Genomic DNA, 26,363 nt, shown 5'->3' on the forward strand with positions numbered 1-26,363 from the left:
TTGCAAGTGCTTGAGTGCATTTCAAAATTTGGTGAATTTTTGAAAATCTCTGGGCCAAAAATTATTATAAAAATCAAAATTTCAACAAGAACCCCTGAAATTTGAGATATCCTACACCCATTTTAGAACCACCAAATCGATTAAAAACAGTTTCGAATCGTTTTGAGCAATTCTGAAGCCTCCAGCAGATTTTTGAAATTTGAAATTTTTACAAAATTTTCAAAATGAAATTTGAACGCCGAAACTAACTTTGCACCTTATAATTTCAAGTTGCTGAGTTGACTGGAGGTGGTTTCAAGTCTTTCTGGAGCCGCTGGCGACTTTTTGGAAATTCCAGTTTTCCAAAAATTTCCATAAAATTTATCCATATCAACTGCAGCACGTATGCTCTCGATTGGTGCTTGCTGGTGACTCACAAATGCCAACAAAATGATGAGGGAAAAATCAAAATTTCCAAGAAGTTTGTTTTTGCTATCAGAATAAATATTTTTGGGAAAAATGAGAATCCCAAATATGTTCTTTCATACTGCTTCTGCTACACTTATTCTCCAAAAAAAAAAAAAAAACATTCAAAAAGAGGACAGGCAGAACTTCAAGTTCTCAAAATTTTGTGTTTGCTATCAAAATATACCTAATTATGTTTTTGGACTCCTCAAATACATTTTCCAATAAGTAGTGTTTGCACAAAAATAAAAATAAAACAAAACTCAAATTTTAAAAATGTTTAGGTATACTGTTTGGTATCAATGACAAACCATAAGGAGATCAAGTAAGGTATGAGCCACTTTCTTGGGAGGAGCTAGATAGAGCCTTGAATAGCCCCAGAAATGAAAAGCCCCAGGCAGTGATAAGTTACCAACAGACTTATTCAAGAACGCCACAATAACCATTGAGAAAAGACTGCCAGCTTTCTACAATAAAATACTATCAGGTGCTACCATACCTGAAGACTTCCATGCAGCAATCGTAATACACATTTTCAAAAAAGGAGACCAAAACAACACACAAAACTACAGTGGAATAAGCCTACTAAATACTGCTTACAAAATACTTGCAAAGATGCTAGAGTAAGAAGAATCAAGAGCCATGAGGAGCCAATAATATTGGAATGCCAAAATGGATTTTGGAAGGGAAGATCATGCATAGATGGGGTATACACAACAAAGCTGCTGATGGAGAAGAGACAAGAATATAACCTAGAAACCCACATGTGCTTTATTGATCTGGAGAAGGCGTATGGTCGAGAATGAATGAAGAAGTTGTTTGAAATCCTGAGGAGAATAGAAGTGAACGAACAAATAGTACGCTTAATTGAAGACATATACACGGATAATGTAATTAAAGTAAGATCTGGAAACATGTCGGAAGCAAAGAAGATAGGAAGAGGAGTAAGATAGGGATGCCCAATGTGGTGTAGCCTGTTCGACATCTACTTCAATGACATGATTAAAGAATGGCTGAAAGCTCAACATCTACTTTGATGACATGATTAATAAAGAATGGCTGAAAGCCAAGCCAAAAGGGCTAGACATCAATGACACCCATGTCAATACCCTGCTATTTGCTGATGATCAGGCCGTCTTTGCTGACAACAAAGATGACTTGCAGAGAGCGATGTACAACCTTCAGAAAGTAGCAGATAAATAAAGAATGAGAATCTTGTCGTTAAAAACAAAGGTGATGTCTTTCGAGGGGAAAGAGCCAATACGCAGTAAAATTGTTGTATATGGACTGCCAGTAGATCAAGTCAGAAGCTTTAAATTTCTTGGATGCGAGCTATCTTATGAAGGAGAGGTCGATACACAACTTAAGATCAACAAATTCCTGAGAGTAGAGTACGCGGAGTGATAAACTGAGCAATCCCTCTAAGAAAAATCAGAGTTGATGCTGAAACTCTGATAAGAATCTACAATACGCTGGCAAGACCAATGCTGCTGTATGGAAGTGAAACATGGATAATGAGAAAGGATATAAGAAGCAGAGTAACCTCAGTGGAAATGAGATTCATGTGAGCCACAGCATGGGGCAAGATATATACGAGACACCATAGGAAAAGGAATGAAGACATCCTGAAGGAGCTAGAAGCAGAGCCAATCATTGGATGGGTGAAAGATTACAGAAAGAAATGGCGCGAAGACACTTTGATAGAATGCCTGACAAATGGTCCCCTCAAAAAATCAAAGAATACACTTCAACTGACAGGAGGAGCAGAGGAAGACCGAAGAAAAAACTTGATGACACATCAGCGAGCAATTCTTCTACAGTTTCCCAGATGGGCTGAATAGCTCACTGGGTCAAAGTTCATGATGATGACATATATTTCTGAGAATTCCACAGCTATTTTCTGTATGCTTCAAAAACGAAAAAAGGTCCAAAAATGGAAGGAGAATAAAAGCTCGAAATTCTCAAAGCTTTTGCGTTTTTTTGGTATCAAGATACATGTTTTAGTGCACCCTAGGTTCCCTAAGTATATTTCCTAGGTCGAAATGTATAATTTTGGGTGCCATTAGTAAATTTATAATATTATTGGACTCTAAGAATGCAGATAAGACCAAAGGAAAAGGAGGAAAACATAAAATTTTCATACGATTGTGTGTTAAGAGGGTGACAAGAGGAATTGCCAGATAATGCAGGGGTTCTCAGAGGATGATGAGATGAGAAACATGACATTCTTTCAAAATATTTGTGTTTTCCATATCAAAACATACAAATACTATACATGACTTTGTTAACCCCAAAAAAACACACACATTCTAAAACCCATTCAACGCCTTCAAATTCTAAAATTCCTTCAAAAAACAACCACCATTTTCTTTCAACTTTTTTCACGCTGTTTACCTTTTCACACACAAACATCTAAACATCTAAATAATAAAAACAGAACGAAGCAAAAAGGAACCCTTATTACCTACACATCCTACATACAAAAAATCCATCTAAAAATAACCTAATAAAAAAATTACCAACAAAGAGAAAGTTTTCCTCACGCTGTACTCGAGATAATATCACAACAAAACAAAAACCCACCAGTATGGTTTTCCAGCACACAAAAACGACCACCGACTCGCCAAGTTGATCAGACTATATTGAATTCCCGAACAAAATTTTTGCCACAAAGCGTGAGATAGAGAGCTAAAAAACCACTGTGAAATTTCATACTCGATACAAATACAAAATAATACCGACACAAACGAAATCAGTAGGCGTCAGTCGCCAAATCGGGTATCGGGTTCAAAATACTCTTCCAAATGAGAAAAATTTGTTCAGTCGATGAAATTTTATTAATTTCGGGCTTCCCACATTATATCGGATCGAATATAAGAACGTCGCGGTATAGAATAAGGTACCCAATACGTAATCGAGAAACTAATTTAATATAAATAATAATCGATTAGAAAAGTTTATGCCTCGTTTTTCGAGTAGGGAAGTTGAACTAACAAAATTAAGCTCGCAAACTAACAAACATCAACTCGTGTATTAAAATTTTATACCTACGAAATTTTCTATATACAGAGGGACAAAAGAGCGAGAAAGAAAGATGAGAGAAGAAACAGATGGCAAAAAAGCGTGTTGATACTTTTTTTTCGCTTTTTCTTTTTTTTTTATGCCAACGTAAACTTGGGAAAACGATACGCTTTGAAGTCATCCAAGTTAACTTGTTTGAAAACTTTTCACAGCAGTTAATTTAAAAGAGCGGTAAAAAGTTTGAAAATTTGATATTCTGCCATTGAAAATGAACGCATGCAAGGTGACCTCGGTGTTGAAAAAATTTTCCGCGACAGTTGAACGGTTGCTTGACACTTGAAAATATGCAACAGAATATTAGGTATGTGTTTTGTACCGAAAAAAAAAAAAAATAGAAACACACATGACATAATGTTTGTTTACCCATCGCATCGCGACAGCGTGTACGTGTGTTTTTTCGTGTTTTTTTTTTAGGTATATTTACTTGTGTGCTAACTCACAATATTATATTGCGAGGATATTTGTGTGTTTGGTATGTGTGGTCTGAAGATCTGGGGTGCACTTTTTGTATCTACGAGTCGAGTACATAAATTTACGAGGCTGCTATGCTCACAATGAGGAAGTTTACACGCTCGCCAAAGCCTGAAATTTTTACTCGATGTTCGTGCGACTGTCACGTATGTCTACAGTAGTCGGTGTCCCCTTGCGAGCTTCCTAGTACCTAGTCAATTATCGGTTCAACGTTTTATTATTGCTCTTTGATAGGTGTTTTTTTGTGGTTTGGTTCTTATATGTAAGGTATAAATCTATATGGGAGATCGTGTCAAGCACGATGATCCGTGGTGTTTTTTTTTCTTAAATTCAATAATAGGTAACTACAATCTACATAGATAATGCGATGAGTTAGCTATAGCGATAGATGGCAGAATAAAGCTGTAAGGGTATAGCAAAGCGTATGGCGATAAAATAGTCCTACGTAAAATCGACCCACTTGTTAGAAAGCCTGCAAATCACATTAGTCAATCTGTAGTGTGAATAGTTTTCTTCGTTTTGTTCCCATCTGCTTACTTAAATATTAATCACTCTCCTCCTGTTACTCCAGCTTTTACTACTCAGATAAACGTGATTCATTCAAATCGTGATAAGAGTAATTAAAACTGACTCAATTATGCCAGCATTCTTCAGAGTACCCCATCAAATATCCCTCGAGAATTTTAATGAAAAGAAGTAGATACAAAGGTAGCTCATAGGTCACAGATTATGCCACCAAAACTTTCCGCTGTCAGTTTTGAAATTGAAATATTTGGAAAACATTCCTAATTCCAAGAAATTTGAAAAAAAACTGGATAATTACGGCTACATGACGAATGAAAAAATTCGTGCTCGCATCTTCACGAGTCATTTCTTGTCAAATCAACCAGTTTTTGGGCCCAGGTACTTACTCCAATTTTGCTCAATATTGTTTTGCAGGTTCCTTATTATTGGGATAGAAAAAAAATCGTCATCATGGGATTCTCAAAGTCCCCTTTTTCGGTGTAAGTTGGGCAAGTTTTTTCAACAATTGAAAATTTCTCGTCATAATGACCAACTTTGAACTCTCAATTCTTCGAGACAGCTGAAATTTAAAGAGAATCTGTTTGTGGAGTTTTAAAGATAACTGAGTGCAGTTTCAAAAATTTTTGACCAAATTTCAAAATTCGAAGTCGAGCTTTTTTCAAAAGTTCAAAGTCGGGCTTTTTCAGAGGTTCAAAGTTGAGCTTTTTTCGAAAGCTCAAAGTCAGGCTTTTTCAAACGTTCAAAATTGAGCTTTTAGTGAGCTTTTCTAAAAACTCAATTATTGAAAAAAAAATCGATAAGCGTACATTTTTATGGTATTTACAACAATGAACTTTTCGTGATGGGATTGGCAAAACCATAAAGAACGGTTGGGGGGGGGGAGTTGAAGCCCCAAAATTTCGGTCAATATGTTAAAAAAATGTCAAATACTGTGTGACACATCGTTTCATATGTTTTCAATAGTGCTGAATACGAATATCAATTTATTTTGTTGATTTAGACCCCCCTTCCCCTGCAAACGACCCTCATCAAACCCAAAAATTTCCTGGAAATCAAAAACGTCGTGTGATGGTTTATTAGGTTTTTGGGAGCTCTGAAAACAAATATGAACTAATTTTTTTATTTCGGCCTCTTCATCGCCCCCATCGACATCCAAAGTTTCTCGAAAATCGAAAAAATCAAGTGAAATTTGGTTTATTAGCTTTTTGGAAGCTTTGAATATAAACATAAGCTTGTTTTTATATTTTCAAAAAAACGAAATAACTTGAGTGTGCCTTTTTATGAGTGTTTTCAAGTGACTCGATCTCTTCACGTCCAAAGAAGATGGTTCACCAAATTTTGAGCTACAATATATTGTGAAAACCAGATTTTAAATTATACAGTTTAGCATGTATTTTCATCATAGTATATTGTGAATACAAATCATTTCATGCAATTTCTGTTGAATTTCTTCCAAAAACTTTCAGATTATTTTCTCCAAAAACTTTTAAATTTTTTTCATCATGATCAGCATCCAATTAGTTGATATTCGTACACAGCGCTCCCAAAATCTAATAGACCATATGTCATGTCACACGATATTTTCAATTTTTAGACAATTTTGGGGTCACCAAGAGGAGGCGTTGGAGGAATCTAATCAAAAAAATAAGTTGATATTCGTACTCAGCGCACCCAAAAACCTAATAAACCATATGTCACACGATTTTTTCAATTTTTTGAAAATTTGGGGGACCAGTGGGTGCATTGCAGGGGTCTAATCAGAAAAATGAGCTGATAATAATATTCAGCGTCTTTGGAAATGTATGAAACGATATGTCACACAATATTTGACTTTTTTTTTACATTTTGGCCAAAATTTTGGGGCTTTGTACCCCCTCTCCCCCACTCCCATGGTTTTGCGGATCTCATCACGAAAAGTTCACAGTTGAAAATCATAAAAATGTACACTTCCTAACTTTATTTTCGAACTTTTAAATTATAGCTCCAAAATTTGGCAAGATTTTGAAAATTAAACTTACGCTAGCTTTCAAAAAAGCTCAACTTTGAGCTATTTAGTATTTTTGAAATTGCTTTAAATTTCCTTTTAAATGCCGAAGAAAGATTTTCTCCCAGTAACAGCGCTACCGAGTCTTCAAAGCACAAAGTTGGCTAATAAGAAGAAATTTCAGTTACTGAAAAAAAACATCCCCCATCTGTCCCAAATGGGATTAGAGGTAGTAAGAAATATTTTTGACATTTTTTCAAAAATAATTGTAAGAAAGCTGTTAAATTTATTTAAAATTTCAAGACATATCTTAGTTGTAATTTTCATTCCATCTCAAACACAGATAATTCAGTTTCCATGGATTCGTTCCCTTCACGTAGGCTGACTTCTCACCCCAATCCACCCACTTAAAAAAGCAATGAAAAGAACGAGAACATTAAAAAATACTATCCGAAATTTATGAAAGAAGAACTTCTCGAATTGTAAAAAAATTTCCATCGTCGTTATAAATAATTTTAAATTGTTACTAAAAAAAGAAAAAGAAAAAAAAATGAAAAGAATCACAGATGATTTTTTTCCCTATGCAAGTACGCATAAAAAGAGAACCTATACAAATCGGTGTGAAAAATTATATGAGAAAAGTTTTTGGTAATTTTTTTCACATCGAGTAGAAAAAGACGTCTAGTTTCACGCCTCGTTAAGTTTTAATAGTTTTTCGCCTCGTTTAGACATTATTTTATTACGTCAGTTAATAAATTTAGGTATCAAATTTTTACAGCACGTCGCTATTCGCTAATATGATTCGTTTCGTCGTCTCAAAATTTATCCTTTATTTATTCCGACACACCTTTTGTCGTGAAAAGCGAAAAAAAATTGTATAAACTTGATAAAAATCCTTCGGCGATGAACGCGGTGTAGTAGGTCTAGGTCTAGGTACACACATTTTTTGAAAATACTCGAAAAAGTACTCTTTTAGCGAGGCGTTTCTTTTCTCATACATACGAAGGGTTAACAAACAAAGGATTTACAATTTTATGTTGAAATCATTTTTAAAAAAATGTCTCAAGGACGATAATTTTTGTTCTTTTTTTTCGGCAACTCGGTATATACACGAAATGTTGGCCGCCAGGAATAAGAGCGTTTTTTCCACTTTTATCAGAATTCCAGTCGCTCTTGTATTTGATCCTTTCTCTCGCATTAAAAATAAGAGAATCAACAAAAGCTAGAAAATTTGAAAGAAGAAAAAAATTCTCGCTGTGACGAATGATACCGATTCAGAAAAAGAAAAGATCAACGAAAATGAATTATTACGTAAATTTTTTTCAATGATAATCGCAATACAAGTCCTGCAGATGAAGAAATCGTCGTCGTCGTCGTTCGTATACGATTAAGAGAATAAAAAACTGAGTTAATTCGGTGAAAAAATTCAGCATTTAATTAGGCGTGAAAATAATCTACTCGACGATGAATTCGCCAGACGAAGGAAATATTATCACGGAGAAGAACGCTACATAAATTTTCCACTGTGTTTTTTTTTCCGCTGTATTTTTCAAGTTGGATGGATACTTTTTTTGGATAATTAATTTCCCTCCCTTAGAATGACAAACTCTTACAGTTCGTCTTCGTACTTTTTTGTTTCGATTTAAAACAGAAAAAAAGGTTAGTGACGTAATTTTATAATTTTGAATGATGGTAATTTTTCCATTTAAAGTGATCATTTTTTTTAAAGAAACCGATTATTTTTTGAAATAAACCACAAAATTTGCTGGTTCTTTCACAGATACAAAGTAGAAAGGTAAAGGAATCGTTTGGAAATAATTCGTCCAATCAACGCAACAAACAAGAAAATATTTCAATGAATCGTTCGCGACCGAATATTGCCAACTTCGTGCAAATTATATGATACTTGAAAAAATAACCCAGCCCATTCAACCCAAAAATGAACCAAACAATAAAATTTTTTGAAGCAAGAACCAATCGTTCATAAAAAGATCATTAAGTAGTTGGGAATCGTTCGCGAACGAATTCAATTCCAAATCCAAAAAAATTGTTTTGCAGAAAAATTGTTCAATTGAAAACCAAATCAAAATTTATAAACAATGGGATTTTTCGAAAAATGAATCAATTTTTCCATAGAGATTCCTTTTGAAAAAGTCGTTCGCGAACGATTATATCTGATTCTAGACAAAAATACGGCTGTAGAAAAATTGTTAAGCTAACAGTTGAGTCAACTAAGGATAAACAATGAAATTCTTCAAAAAATGCATAAATTATTTTTAAAAAACTCAATTCGAGAGAATCGTTCGCGAACGAATATGCTTGGCATGGGACGAATAGCGAATTAAGCAGCAAAAAATAATCTTACCAAGAAACTAAAAAATGAACCAAATAATAACAAACAATGCAATTTTTTAAAACACGAATCACTCGTTCTTGGGGAAATATTATTATAAAGGAATCGTTCGCGAACGAACATAACAAATTTCAAGCAAATGAAGCTGCAAAAAAATTGTTCCGCCATAAAATGAATCAAACAAATGATTAATTTAAAAAAAAATAAAAATCCGTCATTCTTTGAAGATACATTTTCAAAGAATCGTTCGCGAACGAATATGTCCAATATTCCACAATATTCCATTTCAGCAGCAGAAAAAGTACTCAATTGATGATGCAGTCAAATTGGAATGAAAATGTAATCATTTTGAAAAAACTAGTCAATCTTACTTGAGAAGTTTGCTTTCAAAGAATCGTTCGCGAACGAACATAACCTATCTGATTCTAAGCAAATTGAGCTACAGGCAAATTTTCATGAGACCATTAATAATACATTATTAATTTTTAAAAAAAACATAAATTAGTCGTTCTTATTTGAGCGATTCATTTTTAAAGAATCGTTCGCGAACGAATATTTTCGATTCAAAATGAATCGAGTAGCAGAAAATGGTCCAGCAGAAAACTAAGTCAAATACTTGATAAAGAACGATGTAATTATTTGAAAAATGAATCAGTCCTACTAGGAAGGTTCATTTTCAAAGAATCGTTCGCGAACGAAAATACCCCATATGATTCCAAGCGACTTGTCATTCGTGGTAAAAATGACAGAAAAATTGCTCGATTAAGAATGAACAACCTGATATTATAAAAATAGAATTCAAAGCAATGAACGTCATTTTTAGTGAATCGTTCGCGAACGAATGATCAATTTCGAGCAAATTATGAAGCGCAAAAATCATTCAACTAAAACTGGATCAAATGATAATACATAATAGATTTTTTCAGAAGTTGAATCAGTCGTTCTTAAATGATTCATTTTCAAAGAATCGTTCGCGAACGAATGTCACATAACAAGCGAATAATGCAACAGAAAAATTAAGCAAACGAAGAAAAAAAAATCAAAAAAACAATGAAAAATTAAGTTTTTGAAACTTGATTAATTTCTAATGAATCATTCGCGAACGAACATATACTTCATACCTACCAATATTAGAAAATAAACGTCATCTTAAATTCAAAACATGGGTGAATGAGCCTCAAAGTCCAAACCCAAGGGGAAAAAGAAAAAAAAATGATAATAAATTCGTTCAAAAACGATTAGTTTAATCAAAATCATCCCCTAATGAATCATTTGAAAACCAATTATTTTAATTTTTTTCAAACTAATTTCAATGGAAAAATTGCATTAAAAATTATGAGACTGAACATCAGATCACCCACCAATCCAACCCTGTGCAAACGATTCACCACAACCAAAGGTGTAAAATATTCAACTCGAACAGAAAAATAAAGCAATGAACACATAATCTCATTCATTCCACGCCAAAAATTTCGTCTTCATCACGCCACAAATCATTTAATCACACCGAATAGGTATTGTTTTATCGACAATAAAAAAGAACGATTCACATTCCCAGTGGCACATTAAATGTTCAACGCAGACGAGGTACTGCATTTTCGCATGGAATTATTATCATTTGCTGACTCGATTTGATTACAAATAGGTACTATAACTGCCATTCAAGCATTATGCCCGAGTCATGATAAAACACTACTCTCAAGTAAAATATGTACATCTACACAAACACATCAAATTGCACATACAACAGAGGTACATAAAGGAATTTAATCTACAATCTACATTGATAAAACCGTATTAAAGCTTAATCAGGAGGTATCAGTCTATTCATCCCACGACTCGAGATAATTCTTTTCTAAATTATTAGAGTTCTTTAACACAGGTAACACAGCCTATTCGATAATTTCCCAACATTAAATGTAGGTACAGGGTACACAAACAATGTAAATAGAAAAGAAAATACAAAATTTTTAAAAAATACACAGGAGGAAAAAACGAAGAAAATTTTCACGCAGCAAACTGGTAATTTTTCGCCGCAGTCAAATATTAGAACTACATCGAATTCACACCTGACATCACGTGTACCTATCTCATAATCAGCCAAATACACCGAAAAATGTTTCGCTTTGAATTTCGCACATGGCGCAAATACCAAAGCATCCATCGAATAAGTACAGGAATGGCGAATAAGCTAGGGCCCACAGGCATGGTAGCGAAAAAGCGTACAGAAATCGCATAGCTCGCTAAATATAATTAGGTATACTCGCATAAAAGCACACTTTTCAGTGTTCACCTACCTTCGATTCACCACCATAAGGCGGTATACTCGTGTTTTGCTCAAAAACCGCTTTTATCTTCGGCTTAACGCTGTGCCCTTGGTAAATGCCCCGTTTTCGTCGGCCCACGTTACGGTACATGTTGAACTGGGGCGTGAATCTTTCAGTGTTTCTGATTTCCTCTTGCAGTTTATAGTCTTCGTTGTAATTAAACGGTGGCGGGGCTACCAGTACTTCGGCATCCTATGAAATGAACAAAACAGAGAAAACGTCGAGTGGATAAATAATAATCAACTTGAACTAATCGAAATTCGAGTATACTTATTAAAAGTAAATCTCTATTGAGAATTTAATCAGGTGGGTATTACGAGTACGAAAAGCGTTGATTGACGCCGTCTAGATTAGTATTGCCAAATACCAATGTAGGCAGGCAGGCATATAACAATAAACTTATTGAAGTAGCGAATCATACAGAAAGCTGTCAATATTGATAATACTGTCTAAATCGTTCGCTAATGTACTGTACGTAGTGGTTTTAAAGTACTCGAAAAAAAATAATTCAATCGGCTAAAATGAAGTGTTTTTACTCGAATGTTTACATAACTGGGTCACTCCTAAAATGAAAATACCTTCTATTATATTCGAAAAAGAAAATTTTGAAAAGAAACCTGATGAAATTCGAACCATGATGTGGAAAATTTCAACATAAATTTCAATAGGCATACAAAAAACATACGCAACGGTAACAGCGAAATAAATTTCGTGAATAACTCGCTGTGAGTTCAACAAATTTTCCGAATAAATGCGTGCAATGTATCTTAATAAAGCGACACATCGAATGAAGCTCGTGTAGAAATTTTTTTCTCAATTTTTTCCATCTCTTCGTTTTTTGATTGAAAATTGTTCCACGAGACTTTCATTTTTTTTCTTTAAAAACTCTTCGTGATTTTTATTACTGGTTAGAGAAGCGGAAGGGGGGGGGAGGATACGTGGAACGTTCGTTTCGAAAAATATTTATTCAAAATCGATAACATTTTTCACCTTTCCCTCGACCACTCTCTCCTGCTCAGGAGTATTTCTTAAGAATTTGCACTTTGAAGGAGACAGAAATTCAATTAATAAAATAAAACATACAAAGATGGGAATTTTTGGAATTCTATTCAAAATATTAATTTTCGTTTTGGAAGGTCAATTAAAGTGGATACTTATTACACAATACGAGGAAATTAAATTTTTTGCACAGATGACTTCAGTTATATTTCCAACTGTTGTTGCCAAAAAAAAAAAAAAAAAAAAAAGTTAAAAACTAGAAAATAATTAATTGAAGAACCATAAAAAATAATCACTTTACAAGTTTATTTTAGAAAACTATTTGAAAAAGACGTGGTAAAAATTTGAACTCATCGAGTTGATATTCAATGTTTCTCCTACATCTACTCCTCCTCTCCCCCTTCAATTTGATAAAGATAGACTTGATTGCTTAAAACCCTTTTTCCTACAAAAATTTCAACCAAAAAAAGTTGATAAAAGAAAAAAATATTGAATTATTTACAACACTAATTTAATTTTTAAACAAATTTTTTCAAGTGTTTGAAAATTTAAAATCAATTTGAAGAGTTCAAATTTTTATTCCATAGCCTCATTAGTTCCAAAAAAAATTTGTAAATTGAAAAAAATGAAAATCACTGCGTTCATTACAGAATAATATTGAAGAAAATAGATGGGCGTCGATTCCTGAAATTTTTTTCCGTTTTCAATTATTTAATTTTTATCGACTAATGAAAATTTTGAAGATTGAAACACGTGTTTTTTTTTGAGTTATCCAATACAAAAAAGATGGAACAAAAACAACATGTTTTCATTTCAAAAAAATGGGTATGTTAAATTTCCAACAAACAAAAATATCTCACATGTACAATTTTTCACATTTTTTGAAAATAATTTCTAGAAATGGACACTCTTCAAAATTTATCTCCAAAAAAAAAGAGCTTTCAAAGAGCTGTAATAATTGAAAGTTCGTAGATTTTTTACAAAAATATAGTGCGAATTTCTGATTTACCCCACGAATTTTTTACAAATTTCGATAGGAACCCTAGCATTTTAAGATCCACAATCCACATGTCTCTGTATTCAAAAAAAAAAAATCGTATCCTCATTACTCACAAATTACAAATTCCAAAAAAAAAGCTTTTAACAAAATTGGAGCGTCCATCACCCCCGCCCCCCCAATTCAAACAAATCCAACTTCTATTTTAGGTACTCAACTTGTTACTGGCATCATACAAATTTATAAAAATTACGATTTTTTTTAATAATCGTACAAAATACATCAATTAAAACCTTGCCAATTTCTCAATTTTGATATTTTTCACCAGATTTCTCCATGATGAGTGCCAAGTAATCAAAAGTCAATTAAGTAGTGGCTATTTAACAATTTAAATGTTTTTTTTTAGTAAATGTCTCTACCGTTTCTCATCAGTTTCATCACTTTTCGACTTAAAATTTCAATGGTAGACATTCTAAAAATAAGTGAAATTAAAAGAGTTACAATAATATAAAGAAGAAGTTGAAGATTAAAATCATTTATTCCTGATCCCAAGATTTAAAAATTGCACTCGCGAAGTTCCCGAAATGAGCAAAACAAAATTAGGATCATAAAAAATATTGAAATCATTTCGAATTTTTCAAAAAATTGCTTCTCAGAAAGGGTAAGTATGAGAAAAAAGTGCAGGAAATTACTGATTTTTTCGACAAATAGATCCTCGTAATTATTCGCATATTTTTTCAAAAATCAAAATAATTATGTAATGATTAAATGAATATATAATTCATTTTGGATTCCAAAAATACTTTCAAGTGTTGAATTTTTTATTTAAAAAAAAAAAAAAAAATTAAATAGAACGTGAATATTTTAAAATTTAGCCAAAATTTTTTTTTCTTTTTAAAATAAATGACAAATTTTGAGTAAAAACGCAAGACAACCTGCAGATTTGTTTCATAATTACAAAAAATCTCAGAACACTCAACAATACAGTTTTATAAACAAACCACTATTTTTCCTATACACAAAAAAAAAATACACAAAATGCACTCCAAACAACATACATGGTATGATGGTAATTCATACCTAAGTAATCATAAGAATCATAATCCATCATCGTGTACACTGTACAGGGACTTCAACTCACCTTTTCGGCAAAATACGTAATTCTATTGAAACTATCAACAACCGGTTCGTCATATTGCGGATCATAAAGTCGACTGATTTGATACCTCGACATGTTATCAGCATCCTGAAACATGACCCAGTTTAATCACATCGATTCCATACAAATACAAATACGACCTTGCAGAAAAAAAAATTAAATTAATTCACTCACCGATGCACCATTCTGTTGATTATCGACAATGACTACTTGGACCGGTTTACAGTAACCGTGTTGCAAATGACCACTGAAATCTTCGTGGCTGTTGACTCTTCTCATGTTTAAATTTTTCATTGCCAAGTTCCGATTGTGATCGCTTCTAATGCTAAGCTTTTCTTCGCTGTTTGACCTGAACGATACAATGAAACGATAAAAAATTACTGTCGAACATGTACATACTCGTACATATAGTATGTACTTCGTACAAGAACTAACTAACCAAGTCTTTTAAAAATTGCAAGTAAACCGTATGGATTTTTTGTTTTTTAGTTTTGCCTCGAATTCGCGCAGGATAAGTATAGTAATTTGAATTGAAGTACTTCACAAAGTATCGCGACGGTACCAACTTTTCGTTAAATGTGAAAAAAAAGTATTCGTACGATGAGGAAAATATTTACATTAAGTCACGCACGATAATTTCATGATACGAAAATATTATAATACATAATTGTATCATGTATGCACTGTAGGTACTTTTAAGCATACTTAATATCTATTCCATGCTACACATGCGCGAATAACTGACTAAATTTTTGGTCACTTCAAAAGTGTAGGTACCTTGCGATTGATACAATTACAATTGACGTAGGTAAATAATGTCCAATTCTAAGTATAATATGTATTACATACGATTACGTACATCACCTTAAATGGATAAATATAATCATAGGTACCTGATAAGTTTATCGACCGAAGATAACGATACATTTCCACAATCACCGGTGATAGTTAAATCAACTCCATCACGATTTTTCTTTTCTCTCACCAAATATAATTTGAAAGCTCTTTCGAGTATTCTGAAAAAAAAGTGACGAAGAAATGTAGAATGAGTCATTCAATTACAAACAATAATTACAATATAGGTTTAGGTAGCAGGTAGTAGGCACTAGGCAGGTACCGTACTAATCTACCTTTCAAGTACAATGGTTTATAAACATGAGTCAATAAAATTGATATCATTATGTAGTATCTTGACTCGTATTACTCATTATTATAAATATAAGTGTTCAGAATGCATTCTACATTCGTGTGTGTCGTACTCAAATCAATTAATCAAGACTATCAAGTACGTATTATAGCTCACCTTTCGTTGAAAATATCTCGAAAATTATGTATCAATGTGGTGACAATTTCAACGTGTTCGATCATCGAGTCTCCGATTAAAATCTTGGCAAACATTTCAGGCAATTGGTCAACATACGACGCCGGGTACCATTTAGTGACGTAAAAGTACAGCAAACGAACGACCGTGTATAAAACTCCCAAATTTAACGCCGGGCAAGCCAGCAGTACGTTGCATAGTTCTGCATTCAAATCGTATACCTCTTTACGTTCATATTCTGTAAACAGCAATTAAAATTATTTTTTAGCGTCGAACACTCGAAAGCAAAACTTTTTTTGGCAATAACATATGTTCATGTTGTGTGTAATGCAGGATGGTTCAATAACACACAATATTATACCTAGCAAACTAGAGACAGAAATCGCTAATTTTTGCTTCTCACTCGAACCGAAATGACATCGCATTCGCAGGGTACAGGGTTTTCTGTCGCGAAATGAATTTACGAAGTTAACGATCCGATGTGTTTATTTTACGTAGGAAGGTAAATGAAATGAATGCGTTTATATTTACTTTTCGTCTTCTCCTTCGTTACATTTATGTACATCAAAGGGAGAACTTACAATACGTCTAGATAAATGAGCATTCGCGCGGTTTCGTTTCCTCGTTCGAGGTTATACGGCGAGCTCAACAATACAGACATGTGCTCTTATCTCTCAATGACTCAATGAGCTCTTTTTCACGGTTAAAATGAAACGCACCAGGTGTAATGGCCGCGTTAAACTTATGTAGGTAATAGGTATGTATTTATAAACGATCTTCGTTATAACGATCATTTTTCATTTTGGAGTAGAATTTTTTCGGAGAATTCGCAATTACCTTGAGACCTCGATTCGGTACCAATTTTAGAATCTGTGCTTTCGCAAAAAAATAGTACGTTATGAGAGGAATTGCTATGTAAACAGTTGAGAAAAATAACGTTTCTGATTTCAAATTTTACTTTGATGGTCAGCTGTGAATTTGTGACCATAATTCCCATCGAAGTCCTCCAAAGGGTTATGAGATGGGCTTTATAATTTTGACGCATTTGTGATTTGATGAGAAACTACCTAAATTTGGAACTCGAAGTAAATTTCCACAGGGTTTTAGATAGATTAAATTGAAAAAATGAGTCATTACAATTCAAAAATTTCAATGAACTGAAAACCAGCTTAGTGTTCAAAAAATCGATATCTTTTTTATGGTGGATAATAGTAGTACTTGGGTGCTGAATCCGACTGTGGGGGTTGAAACGTTCGCGAACGATTCTCTTGACCCTAAATCCGAGGTCAAAAAAATAGAGCAACTGCAGTAAAAGTTCAAAAAAATTTTTTTTATTATTTTCTTGAAAGGTATGTTCTGGGGAGTTGAAATGCAAATTTTTGCAATAATCGGCCCACATTTGGAGGATTTGTGCCATATTTTGAAATTTGAGTAAAGCTTGAGCTGGAAAAATCAACTCTTTTCACCTTGAACAAATTTGTTAAGAAACGTGATAAATTTAATAATAATAACTTATTCTTCATTAATAATTCATACTCGGGTACTTTTCGCCACATTTTTGGCAAAAAATTTTAAAAAATCGAAAAAATTGATTTTGAGAAATTTTGATTATTGGACTTGGCAACCTTGAATGTGATGATTCTGAAAAAAAAATATCGGGTTATGTTGGCACTCATGGGGGCCAAAAGTGGTGCAAGTTTCACGGACCCACAAATTTTAAATCGCCTGATACATAGACTCAAAACTTCAAATGTCCTTCCTGTAAAATTTACATTTTGGACACTAGGTTGGTTTTCTCGTGACAGATCACAATTTTTCATGATAAGTAAAAAAGTCAACTGACACTTGAAAATTTGAAAAAAAATTACAGAAAATGTCCTTTCTTTACTCCTTTTACGACAAACTGATTTTTAAAATAGGATCTCAACATACCTTGGAGAGCATTCAGATCCTCAATTTCAATCAAAATTCAAAAAAAAAAAAAAATGGACTTGAAGTGAAGTATTGATTGTTGCTAATTTTCAGACGTGGAGTTCGAATATTGATTTATTTTGCCAATCAGAGGCCCCTATGACCCCCCCCCCCTCACCTCCTGACCTTCGCTCCTGAATTTTCTCAAGAATAGTTCATTAGGTTTTCGAGAAAGCCGAGCTCAAATTCATATTTATACTTAATTTTTTCGGATAGGTATGTATGATTTGCATTTTGCAGCGAGAGTCATTTTCCAGCCTCCTGCCTCTCCCTCAATTTTGGAAAAAAAAACGGAAAAATGATTGAAGATATTTTTTTGCCCTCTCTGCCCTTGAAGATAACGTGAATCCAGCCCTCACGAAATGACAAAAAATATCAAGCAGGAACCTGAATAATCTGAAACAGATGAAAAAAATGCTTTCATGCAGATGAATCATTTTCAACCCATCTGATCAAAAAAATGATCAAGACATCTTGGGACCACGCTGGGGGGGGGTTAAGGGGTTCAATAATTGATCTAACAATAGAGCATAACATTTTTCTGACATGAAAATAACATTTTAAAAAGTGATCAAAATTCGCCAGCTTTTCGAACCAACTTCAATTTTGAAGCAACAGATTTTTCAAATGTTTTTTGAATTTTTGCAACATATCTTGAATTAGAATTTTATTTTTAGGAGGAAGAGGCCTATAGATGTTAAAATGAGCCATAATTTTGGTTTTTTGTTTTCAAAATTTGAAAGTGTTTTAAAAAAATGAAAAAAAAAAAAAAATACAACCAAAATTCATTAAAATTATAAATCTGCAGAACAGTGAAAAAATTCACCTCTCGATCTTATTTTTTTTTCAATTCTATGCTGAGATTCATAATCAGAATTCAGAATCAATCATAATGTTGCTCGCGATCTAAACTTTGCTTATAAAATTCAAAATAATATAATTTCCATTACTTTGTTCAAGTTAAATTCTATTTTTTTTTTTCAACTCCACTTTTATCAAGGTGATTAATTCCTCGAAAGGGAAAAAAGGCTTGGTCCGGAATCCCTGAATTAAGTTAGAGAGCAGAAACATTCACAAGTTTACTTTTTCAAATTACAGACAAATTTTTGGAAAAAAACAAAAAATGTGAAAGACTATCCAAAAATATATGACAATGCAGAATTTCATATCTCGATTTTTGGCAATTTTTTTAATTTGAATGACCTTTCTACATCACTTCTCTGACCTCTAGCAAAATTTCACGTGCTGAATTTATATTTTTGATTGTATGAAAAATTTTGAATTCCGGTCATTTCCTACGGAAAAGAATTGATCAAATTATCCTTGAGCCAATTTGGACTTGCTCGATGGAAAAGCTTACCACAAAACCCCCAGTCGAAGTTTGTTGCAGGAATTGATGATGAATTTCATTTAAGCCCTTTTCAGGGAATTTTTTGGTTATTGGAAAATCCAAAGATGTGCTGGAGGTTCCGGAAAAGTTGGAAATCATTATTAATGAATTTGGGAAATTGAAAACAGGCTACTTGTACACACCTCATTTCAACTTTCTGCCTCAATTTCATTGAAAATGCTTTCTCGAATTTTTTTGAACAGTTTAAAAGTTTTAAACTTTAGGATAGGTACTTTCTTTGATCAAAATTAGACACTTCGAAATTAAAAAAAAAAAAAAAAAAAAAATCAACGACCATTCTATGAAAACGTGTTCAACTTTCGTTTATCAACATTGAACTCCCTAACTCGAAACACTTCACAATTTTTCAGACGGACAAAATGTGAAAAAAAAATCTTTCTCAATAAGTTGGATTAGAAAAATTTCAAAAATTTCAAAATAACTCAAAATGTCACAATCAAGTACCAAGACCAGTCAATCTCGAGTCGTTCAAAAAATCGAAACCTCTACGAGTTGACAATTCTACAAGAAACTCATCAATCCACAGCAGATTACTTCAAAAATTCAAATACCTTAACTATACATACGACTGACTATAACACCACATATCAGTGGTCTTATTTACCTGAAAATGCAACACAACACATTTTTTTCTCCACAATATCCTAACCTATATTAGAACGCTTATTAAAAGTAGGTACCTAATTTTCCTACCAAAACAAAAAATACGTCCGACACTTTGACGGACCAAAAATTGCTGCAGGTAAATTCCATCTGCGAAAAAAATTCACCCTTTGCCTTCGATAAATCGTAAACTCTTTCGCGAACTACGAAAAGGAAAACCGGTTGTCGACGCGAGGTATAATTAAATATACCGTAGCAGTAGGTAATTCGAATACGAATCATTCCACTCCATAAATTATCATCTACGAGTACATACATACGGTCACGAAACGTTAAAATTTTAAAATTCGCATTTTTTTTATAACCTAGCTAATTGCAGACTCGAGTTAGCGATTCGTTTAAGGCTATCGGCGGCGGTTATTCCAAGATCTACCGTTTGGTTCGGTTCGTTCATCTCGACCAACTTACTTTGAAAAACCGTTGTTAATCTGGCTATCAACCTTTGAGGTATCAAGGGATGAGGCAAATCGTGCAACCATAACTTCAACAATGACGCAATTACTTTAACATCGTTACAACTTTCTAAATCAGCGTCACCGGCACGATCGAAGGAAATCTTATATCTTTCTACGAGCTTTCCTTGTTTTTTGCAAACTCCGAATAGATCTGGTTCTTTCAAGCCTGAAAAACAAACGAACATCGTAGACCGTTAATTAACTAGGTATTTAAAATCAGTATTATTATAAAAATTATAAATTACGATGCAAATATGTAAAAAAAAAAAAAAAACTGTTTCCAAACGTGTATTACCTCTACCTATAGTTCATTATGTAACACTAATACACGAATCTTCATTCCTCGTATAAGAATATAATCGTTTTATAAATCCAAGTAGACGACAAGAGAGAGAAAAATACGTCGTTTATGATCACTTCACCCATATGTACGTTCTTGAATACAATGTCATTACTTTGCATAAATCTTTATAGATACTTATACGACATCTGCCATATAAAGATGGGCATACTTTATAGAATTTTTTTTCAACGTGGCGGAGAAATAATTGAAATCTCCATAATTGGTAAACGATCTGAGCGAAATACCTTCCTGGAATCTCCCAGAAGAGCTTTTCTCGCAATTCTTAACGCAATTTACCATTCATTTATTCCTTACTCGTCGATATTTTACCACTTGCGGAGACAGATAAATTCGAACGAGCGCAAGTAGCGATGTACTTGGCTCTTAAATGGATCACGTTGCGAGTTTTCCACGTCCTTATGGTGTATTTAAACAGCCATTAATCATAATTCGGTCATCGAATTCGATCTAAACGACCTCCACGTAAACAATCACAACACTCGAATGAGTCATCGAAAAGAAGTGTTTTCGTATTACATAATTGAAAGTGGAATATGCATATAAATGTGAATGTACGAAATCTGTATTCTTTAGGTATACCTACACGACGTGTGAATTTTTTTCCTATCATTTCAAATAGATTTGTACGATAATCGATGCGTTATTCTAACACGTGAAAAGATTGCAAAACATCATAAAAATAGAATCTACGAACGATGAAGATAAGATTACCTATACAACAGAATATACATAGAAGAAGGCTTAGGTATAAAATTCCAAAACAATATTCAACGTCGAAGTTTTTCCTTTCGTTTACTTTCGATCACCGATACCATTTTCACACTTTCGTTAATGGATTATAGACACAAGAGGGGGCAAAGAGAAGACACCTTCGTCAAGTTTTTTGAATTTGAAACCAGCGACAGCGACCTTGATGCCATTTTCCTTTCTCTTGTACGTAAGAAAAAAGGAAGAGGAAGAGGGATAACGACCTCTAGAAGTCGAATTTTTTTTGCCCGAGTTACCCATAAAAAATTCATATCGTTAAGTCACGAACGATAGGCGATAACGTAAAACCAACTCCTTGAAAACAACGTCGAGCGTTCTCTACCAACCCTCGAGGGAGAAAAATTAAAAAGCGAGATGGCTTTTAATAATTCGTGTCGGTCATTGTGTTAAAAAGTTGACCACACTTAGAGCGAGAGTGGAATAAATACAATTAAGTAGCAAAAAAAAACAACTACTTGTCGGTTATTTGGTAGTTTAAACGACGGACAGAAATTAATTAATTATACGAGGCGGCGCGATGTGATTAAAATTTATATTATCGTTTACAGTGGTGGCTAAAATTGACCAACAGAAGGCAATTTTAACAATTTAATGATACTACGTTCTTAATGGATAAATTTACAGCTGGTTGGCATGAAATTATCAATGAAAATTGATTAATAAATAGGTACCTACATTGAAGTTTTGACAAATTTCCCAGGGGGGATCACCGTGGAAAGTGAACTTGAAAAAAAAAAGAACAACAAACACGAGTGTTTATAATGATACTCGAGTTGATTTTAATATTTGAAAGGTTTCAATTCGGTACGTCCTGCGAAAATTCAATTAAAGGCATATCTCGAGTGAATTTTAGTTTTACAATTCGTAAAAAATGTGCAGGTATTTCGTATGGAGTCTTTACGAAGAAATTTCAATTCATCAATTTCTTTTTTTGGTGAGGGGGGGTGGTCAGAAGAGGTCTTACCCGTCCAGAACGAAATTTTAGTCCATATTGTGTACCTACTGAGAAAGGAGAAGGGAGCAGATTAAAATGTACCTTACTCGTACACAATCTAGAAATTCAAGGGGAAAATCCTAAATGCCCAAATTGACAAAATTTAATAAAATTTCTGATCTTTTGGCATACTTTTTGGAAGAAGACAAAAAAGTTTCTTTCATAAAATGGTGATTTCCAAAACTGAAAGAGTTACCTATAAGTAAGTAGTTGTATTTTTAAAAATTATTTTTCACTCAAATTCTTATAAATTTTCAAAAGTTCGAAATTTTGTGGACTTTGAAGATGAATTCTGATGTAACTTCTCGAAATTAACAAAAAATGTGGAGTGATTTCGTGAAATTGCCAATTTTCAAAATTGAAGGAGCTTGGGGCAATGCATTATTGAAATTCTGAGATTCCTTAGAAAATAATTTTACCTACGGTGGCTTCGATTTTGAAGGTAGCTAGAAAAATTGTGATGAAAATAGTCGTTAATGATTCGAATAGACAGAAGACATTTCTGACCGTTCTCTTCTGAAATTTCAATTTAAAAATGAAAAATAAAAGAACAAAATACTTTTTGGTTTTAGATTTTGAAAGTATAACTTGTCTTCTAATTTTGGGGGGGGGGAGGAAGAATGTGGAGACAGGCAAAGGAGCAAAAAAGTAAAATAATCGACAAAAGAAGTTTGTAAGTACGTATCACCCAACTAACAATATTTCAAATTTTAAAAATTGCAAAGAAAAAAATCAGGAATTCATTTTTGTTAGTTTCAGATTTCCCTCCAAAGAATTTTAAGTTCTGGTAAAATTGAATTTTCCGAATTTTTGTAATTTTGAAATAAATATCTCGATTTTTTTTACTGTTCATAGACTTATTTCGAGAATCTCCACTTCAATTTTCGATTTTCCCCTCTTAAGGTCATTCATAAGGGTTAGAATCCGCAACTTCGAAATTTTAATAGGTCATTTTTTCTCCTTTTAAACGTTTTCCTCGACTTTTTGAGTCACACTTTGTTTTGAAATAGGTGAATAAAAACCATTTTCCAGCTCACAAAAAAATTAAAAGGATCGAAAGACTTCGAAAAAATGGCGTTCGTTAAAAATTTGTTCAACTTGGGTAAATCATTCACGTATTTTGAAAACAATTTACTGCAATCTGTGAACTTTTCAGTTTTTTTACTTTTTTGATGGCTGAAGAGTGGTATTGATTTATTTTGAATCAAAATAATGATATTAAAGACACTCAATAAAAAAAATTTTAAAATGAAAGTATAAAAAATTATTGTAATAATTTTTCAAAATTTTGCAGCAGCAGGGTCTTATCATCTAAATATGTACCAGAGTTGAAGGTCTGAAATTTTCGATGCGTCAATTTGAGCCACCTTAGTTGCTATCGAAACCCACCCAAAATAAATACCAAAAAAATAGATTTTTTTCCAAATTCCAAATTTTAAAATAGTGTTTCTGTAATGAAAGAAGAGGTGGAAGGGGGGTGGTACATCGATCGTGCCCTGTACACATTTGGATTTTTGACAATGATTTTTTTTTTACATGTTAACAGTTTTTTCAAAAAAGAACAACAATAGCAACAAAAGACGGTCCGCTGTGATTGTTTTATTTTTTCTCCCACCCACACATCTTCAAAATCTAAGAGTCTAAGAGCGAGGTTATAGTCGCAGGGTTGCCACTTTTTCCTTGAGGATGGGTTTCTAAATAATATACGCAAAATTCTTCAATTTTTTTACCTATGAAGGAAAAGTGAAAAGGACGTTTTGCATGACCTAGTTTGTTTACCTTTTCAACGAAAATTAAACGTAAAACTGTTGGATTTGTTCCAAAGCAAAACTGTAAAGCAATTATCATTGTAATACTAATTTTTAACAAAAAAAAAAAAAAAAATAGAGTTGAGAGGATAATTTAGAAAATTGTTTTTAAAAGGGTTATTTGATCGTTTTAAAAAATGTTTTATCATTTGAGCATCAAATTCAAAAGTTGGGCATTTCTATTTAGGTTCGGTTTTCGCAGAAAGTAGCAATCCAGGAATACAATATCGCACAAAATTGATTTTACTATTACTTTCACTTTTCAGTTAAAAAAAAAAAAAAAAAAAACTGAAAGGAACGGTGGACACAAAAATAAACATCTCGTTTTCGTTACGTTATCGAACCTTAAATTTTTACTTCGATAACACAAAACTTGTTCGGTTTGGAAAAAATTAATTCTAAGCTTTGCATAAAAAATGGCATCAACGAAAAATATCCTCCCCTTTCTTCCCCTCCCTCCACCTCTCCTTATACCCAGAAAAGATCACATTTGCTTTTGAAAATCACGTTTCGATTTAAATACCTAAGATATTTCAAAAATAATCTCCTAAAAAATAACGAAAAAAGAAAATCAATTGCAAAAAATACGCATGCAACTAGGTACATAGCAGCATAGCCGCATAGCGCTATTAACCAATATTCTTCACTTGACTGGCTCATTTTCGAGATAGATTACTTTCGATACAAAATTAAGCATCTCATTGCTATTCATATTTTTGTTTGGTTTTTTTTTCAACTTATAAGAGATGCCTAATTACTGTGCATACGATGCGATTGGGTTTCCCTTTCCACCTACGATGCAATGTTTTTAAAAATGCGACCTCGTTATTCGCCGATGTCTTTCTCAAGAGAAAACCTATACTAGAATATCTTAATTAAACGCCTGAAATAATCAAAGAAACCGTATCAAAGTCGGACTGGATAAAATCGAGAAGTTCATTTACATTCAACTCATTTAGTTTTCCTCTCCTTTGAACTTTATAACCATCTATCGGAGTATAAATTCTATCTAATTTGTACCACCTTGCTATACATTTGAAAAGACACATTATCGCGAATAGTCGATATACTCGTATAATAAGTAGAAACAAACACGATGAGAATTTAAATTCTCAAATTTCAACTTACCATATTGCTCTAAATAACAACACAATCGATGAGCTATTTTAGGCATTCCTTGGCAATTCAATGGTAAATCTTCCAAAGGCGCTCCGAATATTTTACTGCGGCGCATTTTGCCTTTACTCAACGAATCCATAAGCATACGTCCGACTTTCCAGATCGGAGTACCATCTTCTTCTTCTTTCTGCGAAATTGAAATATCTATCATTATCATGTTAATTCGATGGCACGTGTCAATTTTTAACGCATTTTCATTAATGAGAAGACGCTGACGTTTGAGTCACGAACGAAACAAGATTAAGTATAGAAATTCGAATAAATATTTGCCAAGTCTCGCCTCTCGCCGAATAGCTAAACGTCGATGGATTAATGGCATTAAAACATGGAGCGAATTTCGATCGAATCGTTCGTAGAACATTTAGCCGACAATTTATTAAACTGACAATGAATTGAAACATTTTTACGAAGAAATACCATGTTGTATAATTAAGTATACACGTTAAATAGTTTCTCATTGCTTTTATAAACAGCTGAAATGCAAAAATTTATCGTAGGTGGCGTAGAAGTTGCCATTTTTCTACTAAGTAATTGAAAACGTACCTATTGAAAATTTTCGATCAAATTATGTACTATACGTGAAGAAGAAAATCAAGGTGTAATAAATAAAGATCAAGGACAAATTGCAGATGCAAAAATGGTCAAAAAGACAATTTATATTAAAATTTTCTAGCTTAGGAACTTTTTTCTTTCAAGAATTCTGTGGGTGGTGAAACTGGTGATTCAACATTTTTCAGGAATCTTGAGGTTTTATGTAACTAGAACTACTTACCTAATCTTTTCAAGATCACAACAGAAAGTCGAAAACACAAATTCTCATTAGAACATTAATTTTCATTTTTGTCAAATAATTTTTTCTCATAATTTTTTAAAAATTTTATCAAAACATTGCTGCCTTTTCGATTTTTTTTTTTTTGAAATAATTCCTGAATGTTTGAGAATACCTACTTTTACTTAAATTTTTTCAGTCAAAAATTTTTTCGGATCAAAAATTAATCGATTTTAGTGTTCGATTAATCGATTGTCGATCATGATCGATTTTTGAAGCTAACCCTAATTTTTTATTTCGAACATTAATCGATCACATGA

General features: G+C 33.0%; 1 protein-coding gene across 3 annotated transcripts in view; it reads right to left on the reverse strand.

Annotated features, from left to right (window-relative positions):
• LOC135833337 (uncharacterized) overlaps positions 1-26,363 on the reverse strand; it is an 83,172-nt gene that overhangs the window by 25,774 nt on the left and 31,035 nt on the right. For all 3 annotated transcript variants that reach the window (XM_065347087.1, XM_065347085.1, XM_065347086.1), the window contains exons 4-10: positions 25,224-25,401; positions 20,115-20,327; positions 15,644-15,899; positions 15,234-15,356; positions 14,515-14,689; positions 14,323-14,427; positions 11,156-11,377 (exon numbers count right to left, since the gene is read on the reverse strand). In XM_065347087.1, the coding sequence (XP_065203159.1) occupies positions 11,156-11,377; positions 14,323-14,427; positions 14,515-14,689; positions 15,234-15,356; positions 15,644-15,899; positions 20,115-20,327; positions 25,224-25,401 (1,272 nt within the window). The remainder of the gene's footprint in view (positions 1-11,155; positions 11,378-14,322; positions 14,428-14,514; positions 14,690-15,233; positions 15,357-15,643; positions 15,900-20,114; positions 20,328-25,223; positions 25,402-26,363) is intronic.

Source organism: Planococcus citri, chromosome 1 (assembly GCF_950023065.1).
Source record: "Planococcus citri chromosome 1, ihPlaCitr1.1, whole genome shotgun sequence".
NCBI lineage: Eukaryota > Metazoa > Arthropoda > Insecta > Hemiptera > Pseudococcidae > Planococcus > Planococcus citri.